The following is a 20,550-nucleotide window of genomic DNA, read 5'->3' on the forward strand; positions in this document are numbered from 1 at the left end:
TATTTGCAGCAGTTATTTTGGAAGTAAAGAGAACCTAACTAAGAAATTCTGAATGGTAGTTATTTCTTTGGTGGTGGTGGGGGGGGGGGGGGGGGGGGGGGGCACCGCCAAGCGTTTGTGCTTAGGGCACCCAAATGGCTAGCGCCGGCCCTGCGCACTGAAGCAAGCTCTACAGCAGACATCCACCCAACAGTCAAAGCTGCATTATGTAATGAAAGTGTGGACTCAGAGGAAGACTGTGAGGGTTTAGTGTGTGATTTGGGACAGGGCCTGTGTCATTAATTTTAATAATAATAATTTTAAAAAAGACAGAGAAAATCACTTGCGTGAATAACTGTTTAACTTTATTGCAAGGATTTATGTGTGTTCATTTATACATTGAAGGTTATCCAGTGTTATTTTGTATTTGATTTTTTCACTCACTTTAGTTTGACTAGTAAAACAAATTTGCCAATAATGTCACAGTGCCCTTTATGGTAATGTTCCACAGGCCACTATTTTTTTAATTTAAAATATAAATATATGTTTGTATAACATTATGTAGCATGTCATATCTGTTAATATGTACATTTTATTAAAAAGACAAAGTACTTAGGATGTCTAAGGGTGTTCAAAGACCCTGCATCAAATACTACAGTTACAGGTTAGTTTAATAAATAAAAAAATTAAAAAAATTAAATACAAGGTATCTGTTTCTAAATATAAAAAGCGCACATGCAGTATTCCAGTATTCATTACCAAAAGTTTGACAGTTTTCCAAAAAGTCTGGTAGGAGATTAAAAAGGTGCAATAGCTTTCTTAAAGGCAGAGGTAATTAATCTGAGGTAATTAAATAAAATAATTTAATACAGTATTCACAGTAATATAAATGATGTTGAACAATAATAAAAATAATAAACTGCATTTTCGCATTCACTCATGACATGACACATGAGTGAGAAGTTTTTCTTTGTTTCTATTATTATCAACTGATTGATGATGCTTGACAGAGAAAACATTTCAAGGAAAATAAACTGAATTAAGCATATTTCATAGTGAATTGTAACTATGAACATTTTGGTGTATGTTTTTCAGCATGAAATGACATGAGCATTCCTTCATTTATGCTATTTAGGATAAAATACAACACTGCAAACACATACAACAGAATTGCATCATTATTTCTTCGATATATTTCTACATGATTTCAAGATTCTGTTGCGGACTTCTTTCAAGTTTAAACCATAGATTACAGGATTTAAAAGAGGTGGTACAATAATTATTGCTAAAGCCAAAAAATTACGCAGGTCATCTGGGAAATCGCTTGAGCCGTATCTGTTGTACATTGTATCAAAAAGCATTGCAGCACTGAAATTAACTAATGAAATTATATGAGGCACACATGTCTGCCAAAATTTTCTTCTGCACTCTAATGATGCTTTACATGCAATGACAAGCTTTACATAGGACACAATAATTACAGCGAAAATGCAAAAATTAAATGAAATGATTATTAATCCATAAATGTTATTGGTGACAGTTGATTCACATGAGAGCTTTACCTTTGACCAGTTGTCACAATACAGTTTATCAATGTGATTTTTACATAATACCAACTTATTTGATAGGAGTAGAGCAATAAGTGTTGACATGAATGGTACAGTCCAACAAACGAAAAGTAACATGACACAAGAAAATGTGTTCATCTTTGAGTGATAGTCTAAAGGTCGACATATGGCCACATGTCTGTCATATGCCATCACTGCTAATGTAGAATATTCACATTTAATTGAACTGTAGATAACAAAATATTGAAAAGCACACATATAAGAAGGAATCACATATGAATCCAGCATTAAATCATGTAAGAATTTAGGATAAAATCCAGTGGCTCCATATATTCCATTTAAACACAGATTGCACAGAAAAATGTACATTGGTTGATGAAGGGCTCTCTCCAAAACAATGACCACACAAAGGCAACCGTTCAAAAACAATATTAGACTATAAATAAAGAAAAAGCATGTGAAATATGTATGTCTATATGATTTAGAGCCTTGTGGTTCCATCAAGGTGTAGGTTGCGAAATAGGTAGTATTACCCATTATCTCTGTATGTTACAAATTTAATTTGATATTTGATTATTTACAATCACCAAATGTTACAAATTAAGAATAAAAATTAAATCGCAAGTAACTGATAAGCATCAATGTCTTTTACCAAGCTTAAAAATATAACACAAAACTGCTAATAGCCAACTATTACCATGCCAGAGTCCTCATCAAGTTCACAACCACGAAGAGGCTCTAAAGACGACTGACATGCTTATAAATGCCTTTTTCCACACAGCAAATTCTCAGAGAGACTCGAGCAGACACACCTCAGGGATTAATTTACCAACTTTATTTATCATAAAGATGTGATTTTCAGTATAAATTAGCATTTTTTTATTTCTTAGTATATTCTGTAACGCATGTAAAAGAAATGTGAAAGTAAACAGATCTAAAAGTCTAAAATATACACTGAAGACAAACATTCAACAGACTGTTACATAAAAATGCATGTAGCTTTCATTCAATTAATTTCCATTTGTAGTTAATAAATGGAAAAAAGAAACACCATTGCATCTTTTCATTTAGCCATTTATTATTATTATTAATTTTGTAATTAATTTCTATTTTTTATTAGATTTTTTATCATTTATACATTTTATAATTTTTACATTTATTTATTTTACATGAACTGTATTTTTAAATATATTTTATTTTATTCTCACAGTTATTGTACTGTGAACAGAGCCACTGATACTAACTAAAGGAAAATATTTCCCTACCTTATTCAATGTATACGTTAAACGTTATACATTATAACATTATTAAGTAAATGTCATTTTAAATATTAATTTTATAGACACTGATGTTTCCAAAGGTTGTTAATGCCAAGGAGGTGGTAATGGGGACAAGCTCCTACTGCCTATAAAGTGATCCTCAAAAGTGTGTGTCTCAATTAGCCTCTGACAACAAAGTCCAGCTCCTGGCCCTCACATGTGATTTAGCATCTAAACTCAACAGAACTGTTTTCTCAAATAAGAGAAGGGGTGAAGGCGAGCCACTGGCACCTCAAAAACAGTTTCCTTTGGGCAGACAGGGCTTGTTAACCTGGAAATGTAGCTTATCTAAGAGAAGGAAAACTTTGATTCCAAACACCCAGCTGTGGGAAAGGCTTCAGGAGTCAAACCTGAGGAAAAATCCAGAATCTGAGTCCAGAAGGCAGTTCACGGCTGTTTACAGCTCAGATCTGGCAACTTATGCCACAGCATCAAAACAAAGCTGTACAAGCTGTAAACCTTGGACCTTTTAATAACATGAAGAGGGGGGACCAGCTGTATGGGTAACTTATCTTGTATCTTTTACCCAGGCTTTGCACATTGAAAAGGCCACTCCAGCTTTGCTATGTCAGCATCAGAACAATGTGGGAAGGAACAGTCTACTGGTTATAAGTCAACTGCTTAATTGGCGTAGAGCGAGACACCAGTGGTTGCTTCCAACGGTGGGAGAGATCATTGCATCTCATTGGATAGCCAATGCCTGCTTCAAGCTGTGCAGCCCCCTGTGCTAAGCCCACTGGGTGCAAGGGTTGTAGGGTGAAAACCTGACAAGTGAATCAATAACTACAGCCACAATAAAAAAGAACGAAGAGAATAAATCATACAAACAGGCATCCCAGATGATCCTCAGAAAGTGAGTGACACTCGCAAGATGGTGGTCATCAACAAGGAGCTGCAGAGGCTGCAGCTAGACATAGTTGTTCTTCAGGAGCCCAGGCTCCCAGACTCTAGATCCATCATGTAGAAGGATTTCACCTTGTCAGAGAACATGTTGTAGGCTTTTGAACAGCCTGTTGGGAAACATTGACCCTCCAAATGGGATCAGAGTGTGTTCTTTTTCATGCAGCTCTACACTACAGCAGGATCAGTCAGCATCATCAGTGCTTATGCACCAACTCTGATGTCCACAGCTTAAGCAAAAGGCAAGTTCTATGATGATCTCAACATCATCGTCAACAGTGTCCCAGAAAATTAGCCACTGTTTATCCTTGGTGACTTTAATACTAGAGTGGGCACTGACCACAATTCCTGTCCAACCTGCTTGGGAATATTTGGTGTTGGCAAGAAGAACGAAAATGGGAAACACCTACTTGAGCTCTGCTGCCACCAAGATCTGGGCATCAGCAACACCTTCTTCAACATCAAACCACAGTACAAAGTTTCCTGGAGACACCCAAGGTCTAAGCACTGGCACCAGCTAGACTCGATCCTGAACAGATGCCCAGTGCAGTCTAGTGTTAAGCTTACATCTGGCTACCAGAGTGCTGACTGTGATTCAGATCTGTCTCAAGGTCAAGCTGCTGCCGATGGGCCTGCATCACACCTAAAATAAAAACAGGTCTCAAATTAACACCAATAAGAAACTATTTAAAGACAAAGTGGAAGAGTTTGCACAAGTGCTTGAGGATATCCTCCCAGATAAACGAATAGCAATGCCAGTAAGAGATGGCAACATCTCAGGGATGCTTTGCACAGTGATGACATTTTCTTCTTCGGCAAGAAGATAAACAATTCTTTAGACTGGTTTGAATCCAAGTGAACTAAACGTACAGTACTAAAGTACTGGGATGATTTTGTGCAAACTATTTCCCAGTACCATTTAAAGGGTTGCATTCGCACCGACAGTGGGTACTAAGAAGTGATGTAAGCCGGTCGACAGCGACGTCATTTGTGTGAGGTGTTCAACAACGAAAACAAAGAACAAGGACGTTAACAACAGGAGGATGGAGGACGCTGTGATCGGAGCTGTGTTTTTGTTGTGTCTCGCGGGTTTCACAATAATGGACATGGAATGTTTACACAGTATGTGTTTACACAGCGTTTTAAATAATGGTGGGTGAGGGTGTTTTCGTACGCGTTTAGCCAATCAGCGTACACTTATGTCACAATAGTTCCTATGGAATTGTTTTAGACCCTACTCTGAAGTAGGAGCTAATTTAGTTCCTCCAAACAGAGTTCTGTGAACTAAAACAGTTCCTAGTCCCCGCGGTGTGAACACACCAGAAAGTGGATAGTTCCACAATTAGTTTGGGTACCATGAAAAAGTTCCTGCGGTGCGAAAGGGCCTATTGCAGCAAAGGAACAGGCACTGGCCACTTACAAGACCTGCCCCAGTCACTCAACATCATTGAGTGAAACAAAACATGTTGATTGATTGTGTGGAATATATGTCTAAATGTGGAAAAATTACTATTATTATTTTTTATTTATTTTTAAATATATAAATAAATATAGATTTTAGATATAGATAACCACAATACAGATTTTGGTATTGCTTACTAGCATCATATTTACATTGTCCTTTGGTGCTGGAATGAATAGAATAGAATAGAATGACAAAAAAATAAAAAGAAAGAAAGAAATAAGTAAACAGAGTGTCTAAATAAACACTGACGTACGTCACAAAAACACAGGTCTTCATTGAGAACATAATTCATATCCAAGCATATAAAGGCCTTATAATTATTATTAAAAACTATACTATTCCTGGTCAACCATTGGCCACTGTGACCTGCCATCATTTAGGAAAAGAATATGAACTGTTAGTGTCATGATATTGTCATAACTTACCATCAGTTATTTACAATAAACTTACAATACAATTTTTCAACAATGTAATAAATTCTTTGCTTTCACATTGTACATGCAAGAAAAATAGAACAATAACGTAAGAATGTATTCTTTATTGTCTTCTGATATTAACAAAGGATTTCAAGATTCTTTTGCGTACTTCATGGAGTTTTAACCCATAGATTACTGGATTGACAAGAGGTGGCACAATGAGCATCTCTAGAGCCAAAAAATTCTGCAGGTTCTCTGAGATATTGCTTGAGCCATATCTGCTGTACATGGCATCAAAAAACACAGCAACAACATAATTCATCACTGTAAACATATGAGGCACACATGTCTGCCAAAATTTCCTTCTGCACTCTAATGATGCTTTGCATGCAATGATAAGTTTTATATATGACAAAATAATAAAAACTGTCAAACAAGAATAAAATGAAATTATAATAAATCCATAAATATTATTGATGACAATTGACTCACATGAAAGTTTTACCATAGACCAATTGTCACAGTACAATTTATTAATGTGATATTTACACAATTTCAGCCTATTTGACAACACAAGAAGAACGACCATGTAAACAAAGGGTAGGATCCAACAGAAGCCAAGTAATACACTGCATGAAAATCTGTTCAGTTTTGTATGATAGTCTAAAGGTTGACATATGGCTACATGTCTGTCATATGCCATTACAGTTACTGTAGTACAGTCACACATAACTGAAGTGTAGATCACAAAAGCTTGAAAAGCACACATGTAAGAAGGAATCACATATGAATCCAGCATTAAATCATGTAGGAATTTAGGATAAAATCCTGCTGCTCCATAAATGTCATTTACACACAAATTGCACAGAAAAATGTACATTGGTTCATGAAGAGCTTTCTCCAAGACAATGACAACACTGACCCAAGTGTTAACAAGGAGTATCATAATATAGAGCACCAAAAAGCATGTGAAATATATATGTCTGTATGATTTAGAGTCTCTTGGTTCCATCAAGGTGTATGTAGGAAAAGATGTTATATTATCCATGTTCATCAAATATGATTCCTGAAAATCAACTGCATAAAAGACAAAAATCCAAAAAGACATTCAATCATTACCTTACACCAGGTCAAACCTTACAGTAAATGGTCTCAAAATATGGAGGCTGCAAAGACCACTGACCTGCTTATAAATAACACTTTTGCTCATGGCAACTGGTCTGTGAGGATCTAACAAATAAACCCTAGGGTTTTTTCTGAGAGCTTGTTTGATCTTTTACATGTGTTTCATTGCAATACAGCATGTGGCACTCAAATCATCAGGCAGTTTTCTTTATCTTTTTTCTATATATTTATAAAGGTAAAGCTTTATAAATATTTATCATAAAAAGGCATGGCATGTCATTGCAAAATGTTTATGGGTGTCTATTGTATATCATGACCCCTGCCCCAAACCATTAAGGACCAGATTTACTAAACAGGGCAAATTAGTGTGAGATCGCAATCCCATAACAGTGCCGATGGGAGTTGAAAGTTGTGCATTGATCTACTGACAAAGCGCAAATTAAAGAACACATGCACTGTAATGAGCAACACAATCTACCAAGAGCAGCACAATTTATAGTAGGGTCGCAAACAAGCAGAACAGATGAGAATCAGGTATGTATAATATACTAAAAACACAGGCACAAAATGGCTAAAGACATGCTTTTGGGTGTTAAAGTATGGTGTAAATACCACTATTACTGCAAACCTTAGTAAATCACCTTGGATGATTCATTTAACTATTCGCCTCTCGTAAACTTTGCATCTGAAAGGGAAACTCCTGCAATTGCACATGCAATAAGCTCAGCTGCAAAAATAACTGTCCACATTTTTTAATCGCTAATTAATCCTGAGAGTAAACGCCAAAAGAAGTTTGCATTGATGCAATCTGATATCAGGTCCTAAATTCGCTTAACTAAAGTGAATAAATTTGCAACGAATGTAAAATTGTGTGCCTGTCAAAAAAAGTGCACGATACAAGGTAGTTTTTATGAGAAGGTCCAGGGAGTACATGCATTTCCTGGAAAACCCATGCTACCAGATGTTTTGAATACGTCATTGCTTTTCAGGAAGAAGGAGAAAATGGCAGCCTGAGTGGCTTCAATGTGCTGTCTGTCAGAGACTGTAACGCACTTGATACGTAACGTGAGAATAATGTTCTGCACTCATTGAAATTGACAGATGATTATTTAAAAAAAAATAGATCATAGATCTTCTCAGTTGTTTAAAAGATCAAGGAAATGATCAAAATTTGATCATGTAAAATTTTTTACATGATTGATCACATTTCATTACCCCTCAGATTTTGACTCATGTACATCACACTGTGTCACTGAATCAATGTACCGTGGCACTTTTGGTTCCCCATCATGCTTTGCAGCTGAGGCCAAATCATAGTGATTGTTCACTTCACTGTAAAATTAAATACATAAAGATTCCGAAAGGAAATTCCATTTTGTGCAATGGAATGGTTCTATGATTGTTAAAGATTCTTCATGGAAACTTCAATGCCAAACTATTTTTGAGGAGTTAGAATCGTTGTCCTCAGATAAATAACTTCTGATTTGTGGAGGTGCTTAATAGTCACCTCTCTTCACAGTGCCAAAGACAATGTCTTTTGAAGACACACCAAGTCGTTCGCTTATAATATGCTTGTGAACTCCATGGTCACTTTAGTTTTACATTACATGATTTTACTTTATTTTCAGGTTACATGTAGAAATTATGACTGACAAGTATCCTGAGTCACAAACAATCCTGAACTATTCTGAGACTCAAAGCATTGACCAAAAAATAAATAAAAAAAATCAAATATTGTAATTTTGTCAGAACCTTGTATCAGATTATATAGCTAGTATGTAATATTCAGAAATACTTTGCTTAAAGATAAATAAACTCAGAAATAAACACTTCACTTGTTTTTCTCTCTACATTATTAGCAAGAGATTCAAATATCCTGACAGGAGAATAAAGAGATGGTGCAATAATATTTAATAGAGCCAAAGGTCATTAGCTAGCATGAGGTGGATAAGTATCCCACATGGGACATGATTTCTCTGTGTGGCCATTTTTCCTTGGAGACCAAGAATGGTGCTATTCTTGATGATGTAAAGTGAAAGAAAGTTGCGCACATCCCGCAAAACCCGAATAGGGCTCAGGTGCAAGACAAAAAAAAATGTATTATAGTAAAGGAACAAATGTAATGTCCGCACACTGAATTGACTTCTCCATTAAAAATTCCTTTATTGCAACGTTTCAACCATCAGGTCTTCGTCAGGCACAGATAACAAACTGAGGTACAACACTTAACTCCTTATAATAAGTAATAGGTGATCATGCCAATTAAACCCGTTTAATCACTGTGTGGGTGTAAACCCAGGGGCGTGTCTACGTGGTGGCCAGGGGTGGCACCGGCCCCCCCTGAAATTTGTCTGGCCATCCCAGGTGCCCCCCTACCAGATGTCTTGCGATAGGCTTGTTTTTAGTTAATTTCTAACTGCATCTGGCGTATCTTGGCATGTGTAGGCAGCTGCCTAGGGCCGCTTTCTTCTCTTCTTTATTAATTTTAGGCATTTTAGCGTGATCTAAATGACAGATGTCGAGAGCGCATATAAATGTTACGGGATCATGTAATGCACGAGCACGAATCTCTCCACTCGCAAGCGGATTTCCGTCACTCGCACAAAACTGGACGTGTGCTTTTAAATCTACATTGTTCTTTTATGAATTGGCTCGGGTCTCACTCAGATATTGTGTGTATGCTCAAACGTTATCCTCGCATCACTGAAGACCAGAAAAGCTTTTTTTTTCTAATTCAAGTGAAGAGTAGGCTTTTCTCACTAAATGGAAGCAAGCTGAATATAGTTAGCCTTCTCTAGTTATTAATTTTATTAATACTTATTTTAGTTAAGTACTTAAATTGTAAATATGCATTTATTAAATTATTTTATGTAGTACATTTGTATTTTGTTGTTTTTGTATATAGTTATAGAAGCATATCAACCAGGTTCCAGAAATAATCACTAAGGCTGCTTCTGAAATAAGTGGGGGTGCTCTCTTAATGCACATTTTCACATATTTTGTCCCTTCTATTGCTATCAATATGCTGCTACTTCGAGAGCGAATCCCGCATAAATATGCAGATGTCATTCCCAAAACTTTGCAACGTGTGTGTGGGCAAAAAAACAAAGTTCTACATTTTAAATGGATTGCTTAGAAAGCTCGCAAAGAGTGCTCATAACCAATAAAGCTGTCACTCTTTGTTCATCGCGATCTCACAAAGTTCTGTGAGGACCAATATCAATAGGTAGATCACATGTGTAGAAGAACAAGTAATTGTACCGCAAATCAATATATTACAACCAGTATGTGGGTGGATAAAACATTTAAATTTATATTGTGACGAGTCGGCTGCCTCCCCCCTTATTATCATCACCACCCCGTCCCGTATTCGCCGCCCTTCACCAGGCTCCCGACGGGAGTGGGTGTGTGAGAGAGGAGGGGCGCTGAAACAGCCAGGGCTGGCAGCGTGTGATGAGCCGCACCTGATGTGAATAGAGCCTCATCACCGCCGCCGTTTAAATGCCGAGCGCGCCTCTCCTCGGGAGACCGGTCTCTTCCCCGTGCATGCACGCTGGTGTCCTCGTGGGTCCAGGAAGGGCGCGTCGAGTAGGAGGACTGCCGCACCCGTTAGACGGCCGACGGGCCAGGAGGATGCCGGGCCGTCGAGTCCCCCAGAAGCTCCGGGGGCCCAGGAGTAGGATGTCGCCGCTGGAGGAAGCCGCCGCCACTCGCTCCCGGACCCGAGAGGGGAGCGTGTGCGGCCACCGGACTCCGCCCCTTCCCTGGACCCTTCCCTCCTGAACACTGCCCTCCTTCACAAGTCCCGCAGCACGACGAGGACACCAGATCCCCTGTTTATTTTGGACACTTTTCCCCCCTTTGGACACTTTATTTTAATATTTTTGTTTAATAAAAACCTCTCCGAGGCCTGACGCCACGCCCACTGTGTCTGTCGTTTGCTCCTCCCGCCACAATATGTAAAAGTGCACTGGGCACAATTGCCACATCTATAATTAGGGGGAAGATTAATTCACGAGTTCGCCCTTGCGTATAATGAACAGAGTCAAGGTTTATGCGTATTTGGCGTGCTGTCCGGGGAGAGGGCTCCGAGCTCTGTAAATTACTCCCGAACCCGGGGCACTCCCCCTGTCCGGGGAGAGGGGTCCGAGCTCGGCATTTAGCCCAGACCCAGAGCGCTCCCCCCGAGCTCCTCCCCACGCTGGGGTAGGAGCGGGCTGATGGTGAGGAGTTGGGGTGGAGGTGGGATGCTAGAAACTGTAGAGAGAATGAAGGTAAGATGGCTTGGTCTATTTATAGAAGTTCTCTCTCGGCTGATAGGATAGACTGAGTGATTGCTGATGGTGAATTGGCCGTGTTAATTATCTGCGCGTGCTCCTCCCGAAATTTGTTAATAAAACATCACGAGTTACAGGTTTCACTAAACTAGAGGAGGACTCTGATCTTACAAGCATGACACGCAGGTTACTTTGATGTTTAAAAACCAAACAAGGGCCATCTTTAAATATATGAGACAACTTGGAATCGCTAGAAATAATATGCCAATGCTTGTATAAAACCTTACGGAATTCTACACCAAATGCTGAATATTTGACCAAAGTCATCAGACCATCGAGAGTAAGACTCTTCCGTGCTACACACTTTACGTACACACTTAAATTGGCTGGTAGGGAGGCTTTTAATAAGAGGTTTTGAATGAAAACTATCACCTCTTAAACTCGTATTACGATCTGTTGGTTTACAAAACAACTTAGTTTGAAGTTTACTCTCAGAAATGTATACCTTTACGTCAAGAAAACTGATGCTCTCTGTGTTACACTCCACAGTGAACTTCAAGTGCTCAGTTCTAAAATTGAGATAATCAACAAACCGTAACAATTCGGCGGGTGTAGAATTAATCAGCATAAATATATCATCGATATACCGTTTGTAAAATATTATCTCAGGTAGAAAAGAATTTGAATAATTTAAAATAAACTCATTTACACCCATATACAAGAAGGAATAATTTGGTGCCATTTTACTGCCCATTGCTGTTCCCTTCACTTGTACATAACACTCATTTTGAAAACGGAAGTAATTATTAGTTAAAACAATATTTAAAATATCCAGCAAACTGTCACGGTTTGGTTTCTGTTTAGTTTCCCTTTTGCCCTTATTTGGTTTTTCCTGTCATTAGTTAATCATTGTTCATCCTGTTCACCTGTCTGGAGTTTATTATCTTGTTTCCTTGTTTGGTCGATCCTTTATAAGTCCTCAGTTCTTCCTCAGTCTTTTGTCTGATCTTGAGTTAGTCAATGTAAAGTGTGTTGATGATTATTAAAAACCTCCGTTTCTTCCATTCCTCGTTGTGCGCTTCTTTCTACAACACCATACCCATAACAGAAGATCAGACCTATACTGAGGATGGAGTTTGCGGAGCACCTCTCTGCCCTGGCCCGCCGAAAACTGCCGCTGATCGAGTTTGCGAGGGAGTTCAGCGGACTCGCAGTATGGTCAGGGTTTGATGATGCCACGCTGAACTTCTTGTTCTGGATCGAGGAAAATTACCATCGCTCCGTGTACCTCCCAGAGTGTCCAGCCTCGATCCAGAACCAACCCGCCGACCGCAGCTCACTCCAGGCAGCCGCCCGCGGCGATGATTATGCCGCCGCCCGCGAAGATGATTCCGCCCGCGGCGATGAGGATGCCGCCGACCGCAAAGATGATAATTCTGCCCGTGGTGAAGATGATTCCACCCATGGCGATGATTGTTCACCCGCCGTTCTCGGGGAACCCAAGCCTGCCGCCGTTCGCGGCCAACTCAAACTCGCTGGCAGAAAATATGGTAAGCCCGCCGTCCGAGAATATAGCAAACCCGCCTTCCAAGAGCATGGCAGGCCCACCGGCATTTACTCCAGCGATACTGGATATGGCGCTACCATGGGAGTTCGCTGAGCCCATTTTAATCCCAGAATCTCCCTCGTCTCCGCTGGTCCCGTCCAGCCCTCCTTCGCCTCAGCTGGTCCCGTCCAGCCCTTCGTCTCCTGAGTTCAAGTCGGCCAGCTCCGCTCCTCGCAAGTGCCCTCCAGTGCCTGCTCCTCGCAAGAGCTCTCCTGCGTCTCCGCTGGTCCCGTCCAGCTTTCCTGCGTCCCCCACTGGTTCCGTCCAGCTCTCTTGCGTCTCCGCTGGTTCCGTCCAGCTCTCCTACGTCTCCGCTGGTTCCGTCCAGCTCCGCGCTTCCAGAGCACCCCCAAGTGTCCGCGCTGTCCCCAGGGAGATGCCAACTAAATCTCTATCATGCAAAAAGGAAGCCATGTGTGAACATGGTCCAGAAGCACTGTCGTGTCCTGTGGGCCAAGGCTCATTTAAAATGGACTGTTTCAAAGTGGAAAAGTGTTCTATGGCCAGAGGAGTCCAAATTTGACATTCTTGTTGGAAATCACGGATGCCATGTCCTCGGGGCTAAAGAGGAGGGAGACCTTCCAGCGTGTTATCAGCATTCAGTTCAAAAGCCAGCATCTCTGATTGTATGGGGGTGCATAAGTGCATACGGTATGGGCAGCTTGCATGTTTTGGAAGGCACTACGAATGCTGAAAAGTTTTAGAGCAACAGGGACAACGGATGAAAATTAGCCAGTGTTGGCTAAATCTGGTGCATTTTACTAAGTATGTATTATTAATGTGCATTGTCCCTGATTAAATAAATTAAATGGAAACGCTCCCCTCAAGACGATGTCTATTTCAGGGAAGGCCTTGTGTATTTAAGCAGGACAATGCAAAACCACATACTGCAGCTATTATAGCAGCATGGCTTTGTAGTAGAAGAGTCCAGGTGCTGAATTGGCCTGCCACCAGTCCAGATCTTTCACCTGTAGAGAACATTTGGAGCATCATTAAACGAAAAATACGTCAAAGACGACCACAAACTCTTCAGCAGCTTGGTACCTATATCAGGCAAGAATGGGACCAAATTCCAACACCAAAACTCCAGAAACTCATAACCTCGATGCCCAGACGTCTTCAAAATCTTTTGAAAAGAAGAGGAGATGCTATACCATGGTAAACATGCCCCCGTCCCAAATATTTTGAGACCTGTATCAGGCATCAAATTTGAAATTAGCTCATTTTGTGCATAAAATTGTAAAATTTCACAGTTTAAACATTTGTTATGTTATCTATGTTCTATTGTGAATAAAATATTGGCTCGTGTGATTTGAAATGATTTTAGTTTTCATTTTATTCAAATTTAAAAAACATCCTAACATTTCCGTCATACGGCCTTGTCAATCAACTATCGTGGGAGAGGTCTGTACAGAACTATGTCATTCTGGCTGGGCTCTCAGAACAGCCTGATTTGAGAAAGGAGATTTTAAAATAGGGATTAAAAAAAAAAAAAAAAAAACACTGGGTGGATTTTTATCATTAGATACACATTTATGTTCAAACAACTTGAAAAGTTAATTTAGCATCCGATGACCCCTTTAAGATGTTTTTACCTTCAGCCATTGCTTCCAGCTAAAATACAAGTTCAAATACTGTTTAATAATGAAAACAGTTCAAAAACAGTTCTAAACAATTATATATTGGTGCATTTTGATGTGAGAGGACAACAGAGAATGGAATTTTTCACTGGAGGAAACAATATTATGGATTATGGTCATGTATTTTTCACTTCACAAGATAATTGATATAATAATTGATCCACTGGAATCATGTGGATTACCTGTGAATTATTGTGATGTTTTTTATTATTGTGATGTTTTATGCCATTCAGACGGCACCCATTCACTGCAGAGGATACATTCATGAGCAAGTCATGTAATGCTAAATTTCTCCAAATCTGTTCTGATGAAGAAACAAAATTACCTATATCTTGATTGGCCTGTGTCACGGTGCACACAGCAAGGATGATACAGGAACACGCAGACAAGGGTGTAAACTCAAATAACAGTCTTTAATCAAATCCAAACAAGGCAGGGCAAGACAAGGCAAGACTGACACAGACAGGAACATCGGGGAGTAACGAGTAGACCAGACCACACGAAACTGAACAGGCAGGAACTTAAATACACAGGTTAATGACTAAAACACAGCTGAACAGAATAAACTACTAATCACATTGAACAAGGACAGGAAACAAACTAAATATGGAAACATTTTACATTTATGCATTTAGCAGACGCTTTTATCCAAAGCGACTTACATTGCATTCAAGTTACAGTTTTTACATTTTATTAGCTCTTGTTTTCCCTGGGAATCGGACCCATGACCTTGGTGTTGCTAGCATGCCATGCTCTACTATTTGAGCTACAGGAAAGGCGGGAACACATGTCACACACGACAGAGGACTGACAGCCTGAGGGTGATTAAGTCTTCAGCTAATATTTATTTTTGGGTGAACTATCCCTTTAAATGTATTTCCATATAAAATGAGGGAGGCCAAACACCAGGCAGCCAGGTTTGCGTGAAGGGCTTGAAGGCAGCATAATTAAAAAATAAAAACACATAACTCAACAGGTAGTTTAATCACTTAATTTATGATCAGAATAATGGTTTAAATGGTTGCTTCATGAGATTCTATTAAGTCTGATTATTGGCAATAATTGCATTGTTGGTGTCACCGTAAAATGGCAGCATAATTTTAAGTAAAATATTTACATTGTAAACTTTTTAAGAAAAATAGCAATGTATTTTAATGTCAGTACACTTTTTAAATATACTATTTAAATTAGACAGACATTAGCAAATCAATCAATAAACTATGTAAACAAGAAAATTCATGACTGGATCTGGGAGCAGTGAAAACATAACAATTTTTTTTTTTTAAGTATATATAGGCTATATATTTTTTTTTCTGTAAAGTTTTATGATACTGTGCCTAATGCTGTTCATATATGTGACCCTGGACCATAAAACCAGTCATAAGGGTAAATTTTTCAAAATTGAGATTTATACATCATCTGAAAGTTGAATAAATAAGCTTTCCATTGATGTATGGTTTGTTATGACAGAACAGTATTTGGCCAAGATACAACTATTTGAAAATCCTGAACCTGAGGGTGCAAAAAAATCTAAATATTGAGAAAATCGCCTTTAAAGTTGTCCAAATTAATTTCTTGGCAATGCATATTAGCTACTAATCAAAAATTTAGTTTTGATATATTTACAGTAGGAAATTTACAAAATATCCTCATTGAACATGATCTTTACTTAATGTCCTAATGATTTTTTGCATAAAAGAAAAATCAATAATTTTGACAAATACAATGTATTTTTGGCTATTGCTAGAAATATAACCCACCGACTTAAGACTGGTTTTGTGGTCCAGGGTCACATATAATGTTGACAGCTTGTACATGTTTTTTTTGTTACAATTCATTCATAAAATGATAACATTTGCATGTCTGTTACAGAACAGTACATTGTAAATTTTCAAGGTTTTTATGCCTTTTTTGTGCTTCCGAAGTGTTCACTCTTGCCAGGAAATTCATGAGGCAAAACATCTGCGAACTGCTCTGATATTTAGTCCATAGATTACAGGCTTGAACACAGGAGGGACTATCACAAGTTCTAGAGCCAAAAATTGCGGAGACCCTCTGGAATGTCATTTGAACCATATCTGCTATACATAACATCAAAAAGCAAAGCAAAAGTGAAATTTATCAGTGATAATATGTGTGGCAGACATGTTTGCCAGAATTTCCTTCTATTTTCTAAAGATGTTTTACATGCAGTATCAGTTTAACATAGGACACAATGATGATAACTGCACAGCAGCAAAATATAACGGCAACTATATATCCATAGACTTTATTAACAAAAGATGATGCACAAGACAGTTTTACAATTGACCAGTTGTCACAATATAATTTGTCAATATAATTTTTACAAAATGGTCTCAGGTTGGAATCACAGAGAAGCTGGGAACAATCCATGAGAACAGAATTAGTTTCACACAGGTGTTTTTAGTTCATTTGGAATGATAGTCTCAAGCAGGGATCCTCAAATCTGGACCATTCAAGATAATTAGAAAATCACAGGTAGGTGAGTTTGATCAGGGTTGGAGCTAAACTCTGCAGCAGATTGGACCTCCAGGGAAAGATTTGAGGAACCCTGGTCTAAAGGTTTACATATGGCTACATATCTATCATAAGACATCACTGTTAATATTGTAAACTCACACAGTAAAGAGCTGTAAATAACAAAGGATTGCAGAGCACACATGTGAGAAGAGATCACATATGAATCCAATAGTAAATCAGAAAGAAATTTAGGATAAAGACCTGAGGCTCCATAAACTCCATTTACAGACAGATGACACAAGAATATGTACATTGGTTCATGAAGAGCTTTCTGCATGATAATGATCATAACAAGATGAATATTAATTGATAATATAAGCAGAAAAATGAAAAGAAAACAAGTGAAATATATATGCCAATATGATTTAGATTCTTTAGGCACCATGAGAGTCAGTCTCAAAGGATAAGATATGTTATCCATCAAGTTAAGGATATACCTCCAAATCACACAAAACTGTATATTATAACAATATAGTTGTCACGCTTCTCGGGGAGCAAGGAGAACGCAGGAGACGAGGAGAACAATCAACATGACTTTTCATGTAGATGTCGACCAGAAAACAGGGAATACAGGGATGAGACAATCAATACCGGAACTCAGAATAAAGGGCAGACAGGAACTTAAATACTGCTCAAACTAAACAAGATAACTAAACACAGCTGGACAGAAATGAACCAATAACGAACTAATAAGAACAGGAACTACCAAATAAGTCAATAGAGGGCGCTCTGGAGCTGGAGCCGACGAAATTCCCTCATACTCCTCCAGTATTCCTAGGGGCACATGTGAGGTGGATGGCGGGCTTGAGTGAGCCGCAGACAGCGGCGGACAGGACCTCGGAGCTGCGGACGGTGGCGGACAGGACCTCGGAGCCACGGTAGGCAGCGGACATGACTTCCCCACGAACGGCGGGCTTGACTTCACCGCGAACGGCGGCAGACGTGAGTGAGTGGCGGCTGACAGACCTGACTTCATATCGGCCAGCTGACTTGACTGACGAGCGACCGGTGGGCTTGGCGACGGGCTGGTTCTGGCTCGGGCCCGGACACTCCCGGAAAACACCTTCCATCCAACTTAGTCCGGTGGTGTCTAGGAGGTCCATGGCACGATGATGGTTTGCCCCGAGCCAGAACAAAGTGTTGATGGTAGCATCATCCAGCGCCGTTGCATCGGCGAGCCCACAAAATTCCTCGGCGTAATCGAAGAAGGGGAGATCTCTGAGATATCTTAGATAGATATCTTACAGTGGCTTCCATGCCACGGAAAAAAACAGGGAAACAAAAACTTCTTTTAAAACAAGACAAAAACACAGGGAAAAAACGCAGCTCACTTCTTGTTTGGGGGTCATAGCACAGAGATCCAGCAGCTTGTGTGGTCCGCAGACGCTGCCGGCCAGCTCTGGAATCTCTGCTTCCTTAAGCCGCCATTATATATTGTTTATGTTATTTTGTGTTTTGGTGGCGAAAATAAAAGTTTTCTCCTGCTCACTCTGCATCTGAGTCCATCTTCACTCTCGCCGTGACAAAATCTACTCACCAACTTATGGATACAACAGAGGAAACGGAGTTGCGCCAAGCCGTCTCGCAGCAGGGCATTCTACTAGGTCGGCAGCAGGAAGAGCTGGAGGCTTCTCGTCACGCCTATGCGGAGGTTTCGCTCCAATTTAGCCAGCTGGTGGAACGGCTGGACCAGCTACAGGTCAGCTCTTCGGCTGCTCGGGTTGCTGCACCCGCTCCTGGCCCCGAGGGAGGAGTTCCTCGCCCAAGCGGAACCGCGGCTAAATCCGCCCGCTCCGTACTCGGGTGAGCCCAATTCATGCCGGTCATTTTTGTCCCAATGCTCACTCATCTTCGCTCTCCAGCCATCCTGTTTTCCCACAGAGCTTTCCAGGGTAGCATATGTCATTACGCTCTTGGTGGGTCAAGCGAGGGAGTGGGGCACGGCCATGTGGGATGGCGAGCATGCCTGCTGTCAGTCGTTAGAGGCGTTCTCGGAGGAGCTGCGCAAGGTGTTCGATCGCTCGGCTCGGGGATTTGAGGCGGCACGCGCCTTGTCACTGCTTCAGCAAGGCGAGCAGTCCGTGTCCGGTTACTCCATTGAGTTCCGTACGCTCGCCGCCTCCTGTGGCTGGAACGAGAAGGCACTCTGGGGGGGGGGGATTTCCCCGCGAGCGTGTCACGGGCGCTGAGTCGACAACAGCTTGTGACACGCTGTCTCAACGACTCGTCCTCCCGGAGGAGGAGCCTATGCAGGTCGGAAGAGCACGGTTGACTGTGGGGGAGCGATGCCGTCGCTTGGCCAATCAGCTGTGTCTCTACTGTGGGGAGGCGGGTCATGTGGCAGCTGCGTGCCCTGTAGCGGGGCGACGCTCATCACGCAGGGGAGAGCATATGGTGAGCGTGACTGCCACTCGACTGCCATCTGGTGGTCGTTTAGAGTTTCAGGCTTCGTTACGGTTCGGGGGAGCTGTTTCCCAGATTTCTGCATTAATCGACTCTGGAGAGAAGGGCGATTTTATGGATTCCGGATTGGCCACACGCCTGAGGATTTCGTCTGTTGCCCTGGCCGAACCCATTTCTGCTAGAACTGTTTGTGTCACCCTACTGACTGATATTACACATGTTACTAAGTTTGTCACGTTAACACTGTCTGGTAATCATGCTGAGGAAATCCGTTTCCTCCTTATTCACTCGCCCACTGCTCCAGTGGTGTTGGGTCACACCTGGTTGGTCAAACACAACCCCCATATCGATTGGGCTCGCAGTTCTGTTTTGGCTTTGAGCCCTTTCTGTTTAGCTCAATGTTTGGGTGCTGCATTTTCCCCGGTCATGTCTTGTTCTGTGTTGCAGGAGGAGCCAGTGAGCCTGGTGAATGTACCGGAGGCTTACCATGACTTGAGAGCGGTGTTCAGTAAGTCCCGAGCTTCATCTCTGCCTCCGCACCGCCCGTACGACTGTGCGATTAACCTGTTGCCTGGCACTTCCCCACCTAAGGGGCGCCTTTACTCTCTGTCCGGACCAGAGAGGGAGGCTATGGAGAGATATATACACGATTCTCTGGTAGCAGGCATTATCCGTCCCTCTTCCTCTCAAGCTGGGGCGGGGTTCTTCTTCGTGGAGAAGAAGGATGGTTCGCTGCGCCCCTGTATAGACTATCGGGGGTTGAATGACATCACGGTAAAGAATCGTTATCCTTTGCCGTTGATATCGTCGGCCTTCGAACTCTTGCAGGGGGCAACCATCTTTACGAAGTTGGACCTCCGCAGTGCTTATCACTTGGTTCAGATTAGGGAGGGGGACGAATGGAAGACCGCCTTTAACACCCATTCTGGGCATTTTGAATACCTCGTCATGCCATTTGGCCTTTCAAACGCCCCGGCGGTCTTCCAGGCACTGGTCAACGACGTGCTCAGAGACATGGTCGATCGGTTTGTTTTTGTTTACATCGACGATATCCTGATCTTCTCCCAGAATGAGCGCGATCATGTCCAGCACGTCAGGCGAGTGCTACAGCGGCTGCTGGAGAATCGTTTATTCGCCAAGGAGGAGAAGTGTGAGTTTCACACACGGTTGGTTCCATTCCTGGGGTTTATTCTCTCGCCTGAAGGTATCCGAATGGATCTTGCCAAGGTAAAAGCTGTTGCTGATTGACCCACCCCAGATAGTCGTAGAGCAGTCCAGCGTTTTCTGGGGTTTGCCAGTTTATACAGGCGG

The 20,550-nt window shown here is 41.0% G+C and overlaps 2 protein-coding genes and 1 pseudogene across 3 annotated transcripts; all 3 read right to left on the bottom strand.

The window, feature by feature from the left end:
* Positions 1 to 1,157: 1,157 nt before the first annotated feature.
* Positions 1,158 to 2,084, bottom strand: or62b5 (odorant receptor, family 62, subfamily B, member 5; the record flags this gene model as incomplete). The annotated part of the gene is made up of 1 exon (XM_079406002.1): positions 1,158 to 2,084. One exon carries the CDS (start codon positions 2,082 to 2,084, stop codon positions 1,158 to 1,160), a length of 927 nt encoding a protein of 308 aa, XP_079262128.1.
* Positions 2,085 to 5,768: 3,684 nt separating this feature from the next.
* Positions 5,769 to 6,695, bottom strand: or62b3 (odorant receptor, family 62, subfamily B, member 3; the record flags this gene model as incomplete). Its single annotated transcript, XM_079405036.1, has 1 exon — positions 5,769 to 6,695. The coding sequence occupies one exon, from the start codon at positions 6,693 to 6,695 to the stop codon at positions 5,769 to 5,771; it is 927 nt and encodes a 308-aa protein (XP_079261162.1).
* Positions 6,696 to 16,241: 9,546 nt separating this feature from the next.
* On the bottom strand, positions 16,242 to 17,257 carry LOC306862295 (olfactory receptor 52D1-like; annotated as a pseudogene). The gene is made up of 2 exons: positions 16,867 to 17,257; positions 16,242 to 16,741 (listed from the first exon to the last, which is right to left on the bottom strand). The product of its transcript is annotated as an olfactory receptor 52D1-like (transcript).
* Between the last annotated feature and the right edge of the window lie 3,293 nt (positions 17,258 to 20,550).

Source organism: Barbus barbus (genome assembly GCF_936440315.1).
Source record: "Barbus barbus genome assembly, chromosome: 43".
Classification (NCBI taxonomy): Eukaryota; Metazoa; Chordata; class Actinopteri; order Cypriniformes; family Cyprinidae; genus Barbus; species Barbus barbus.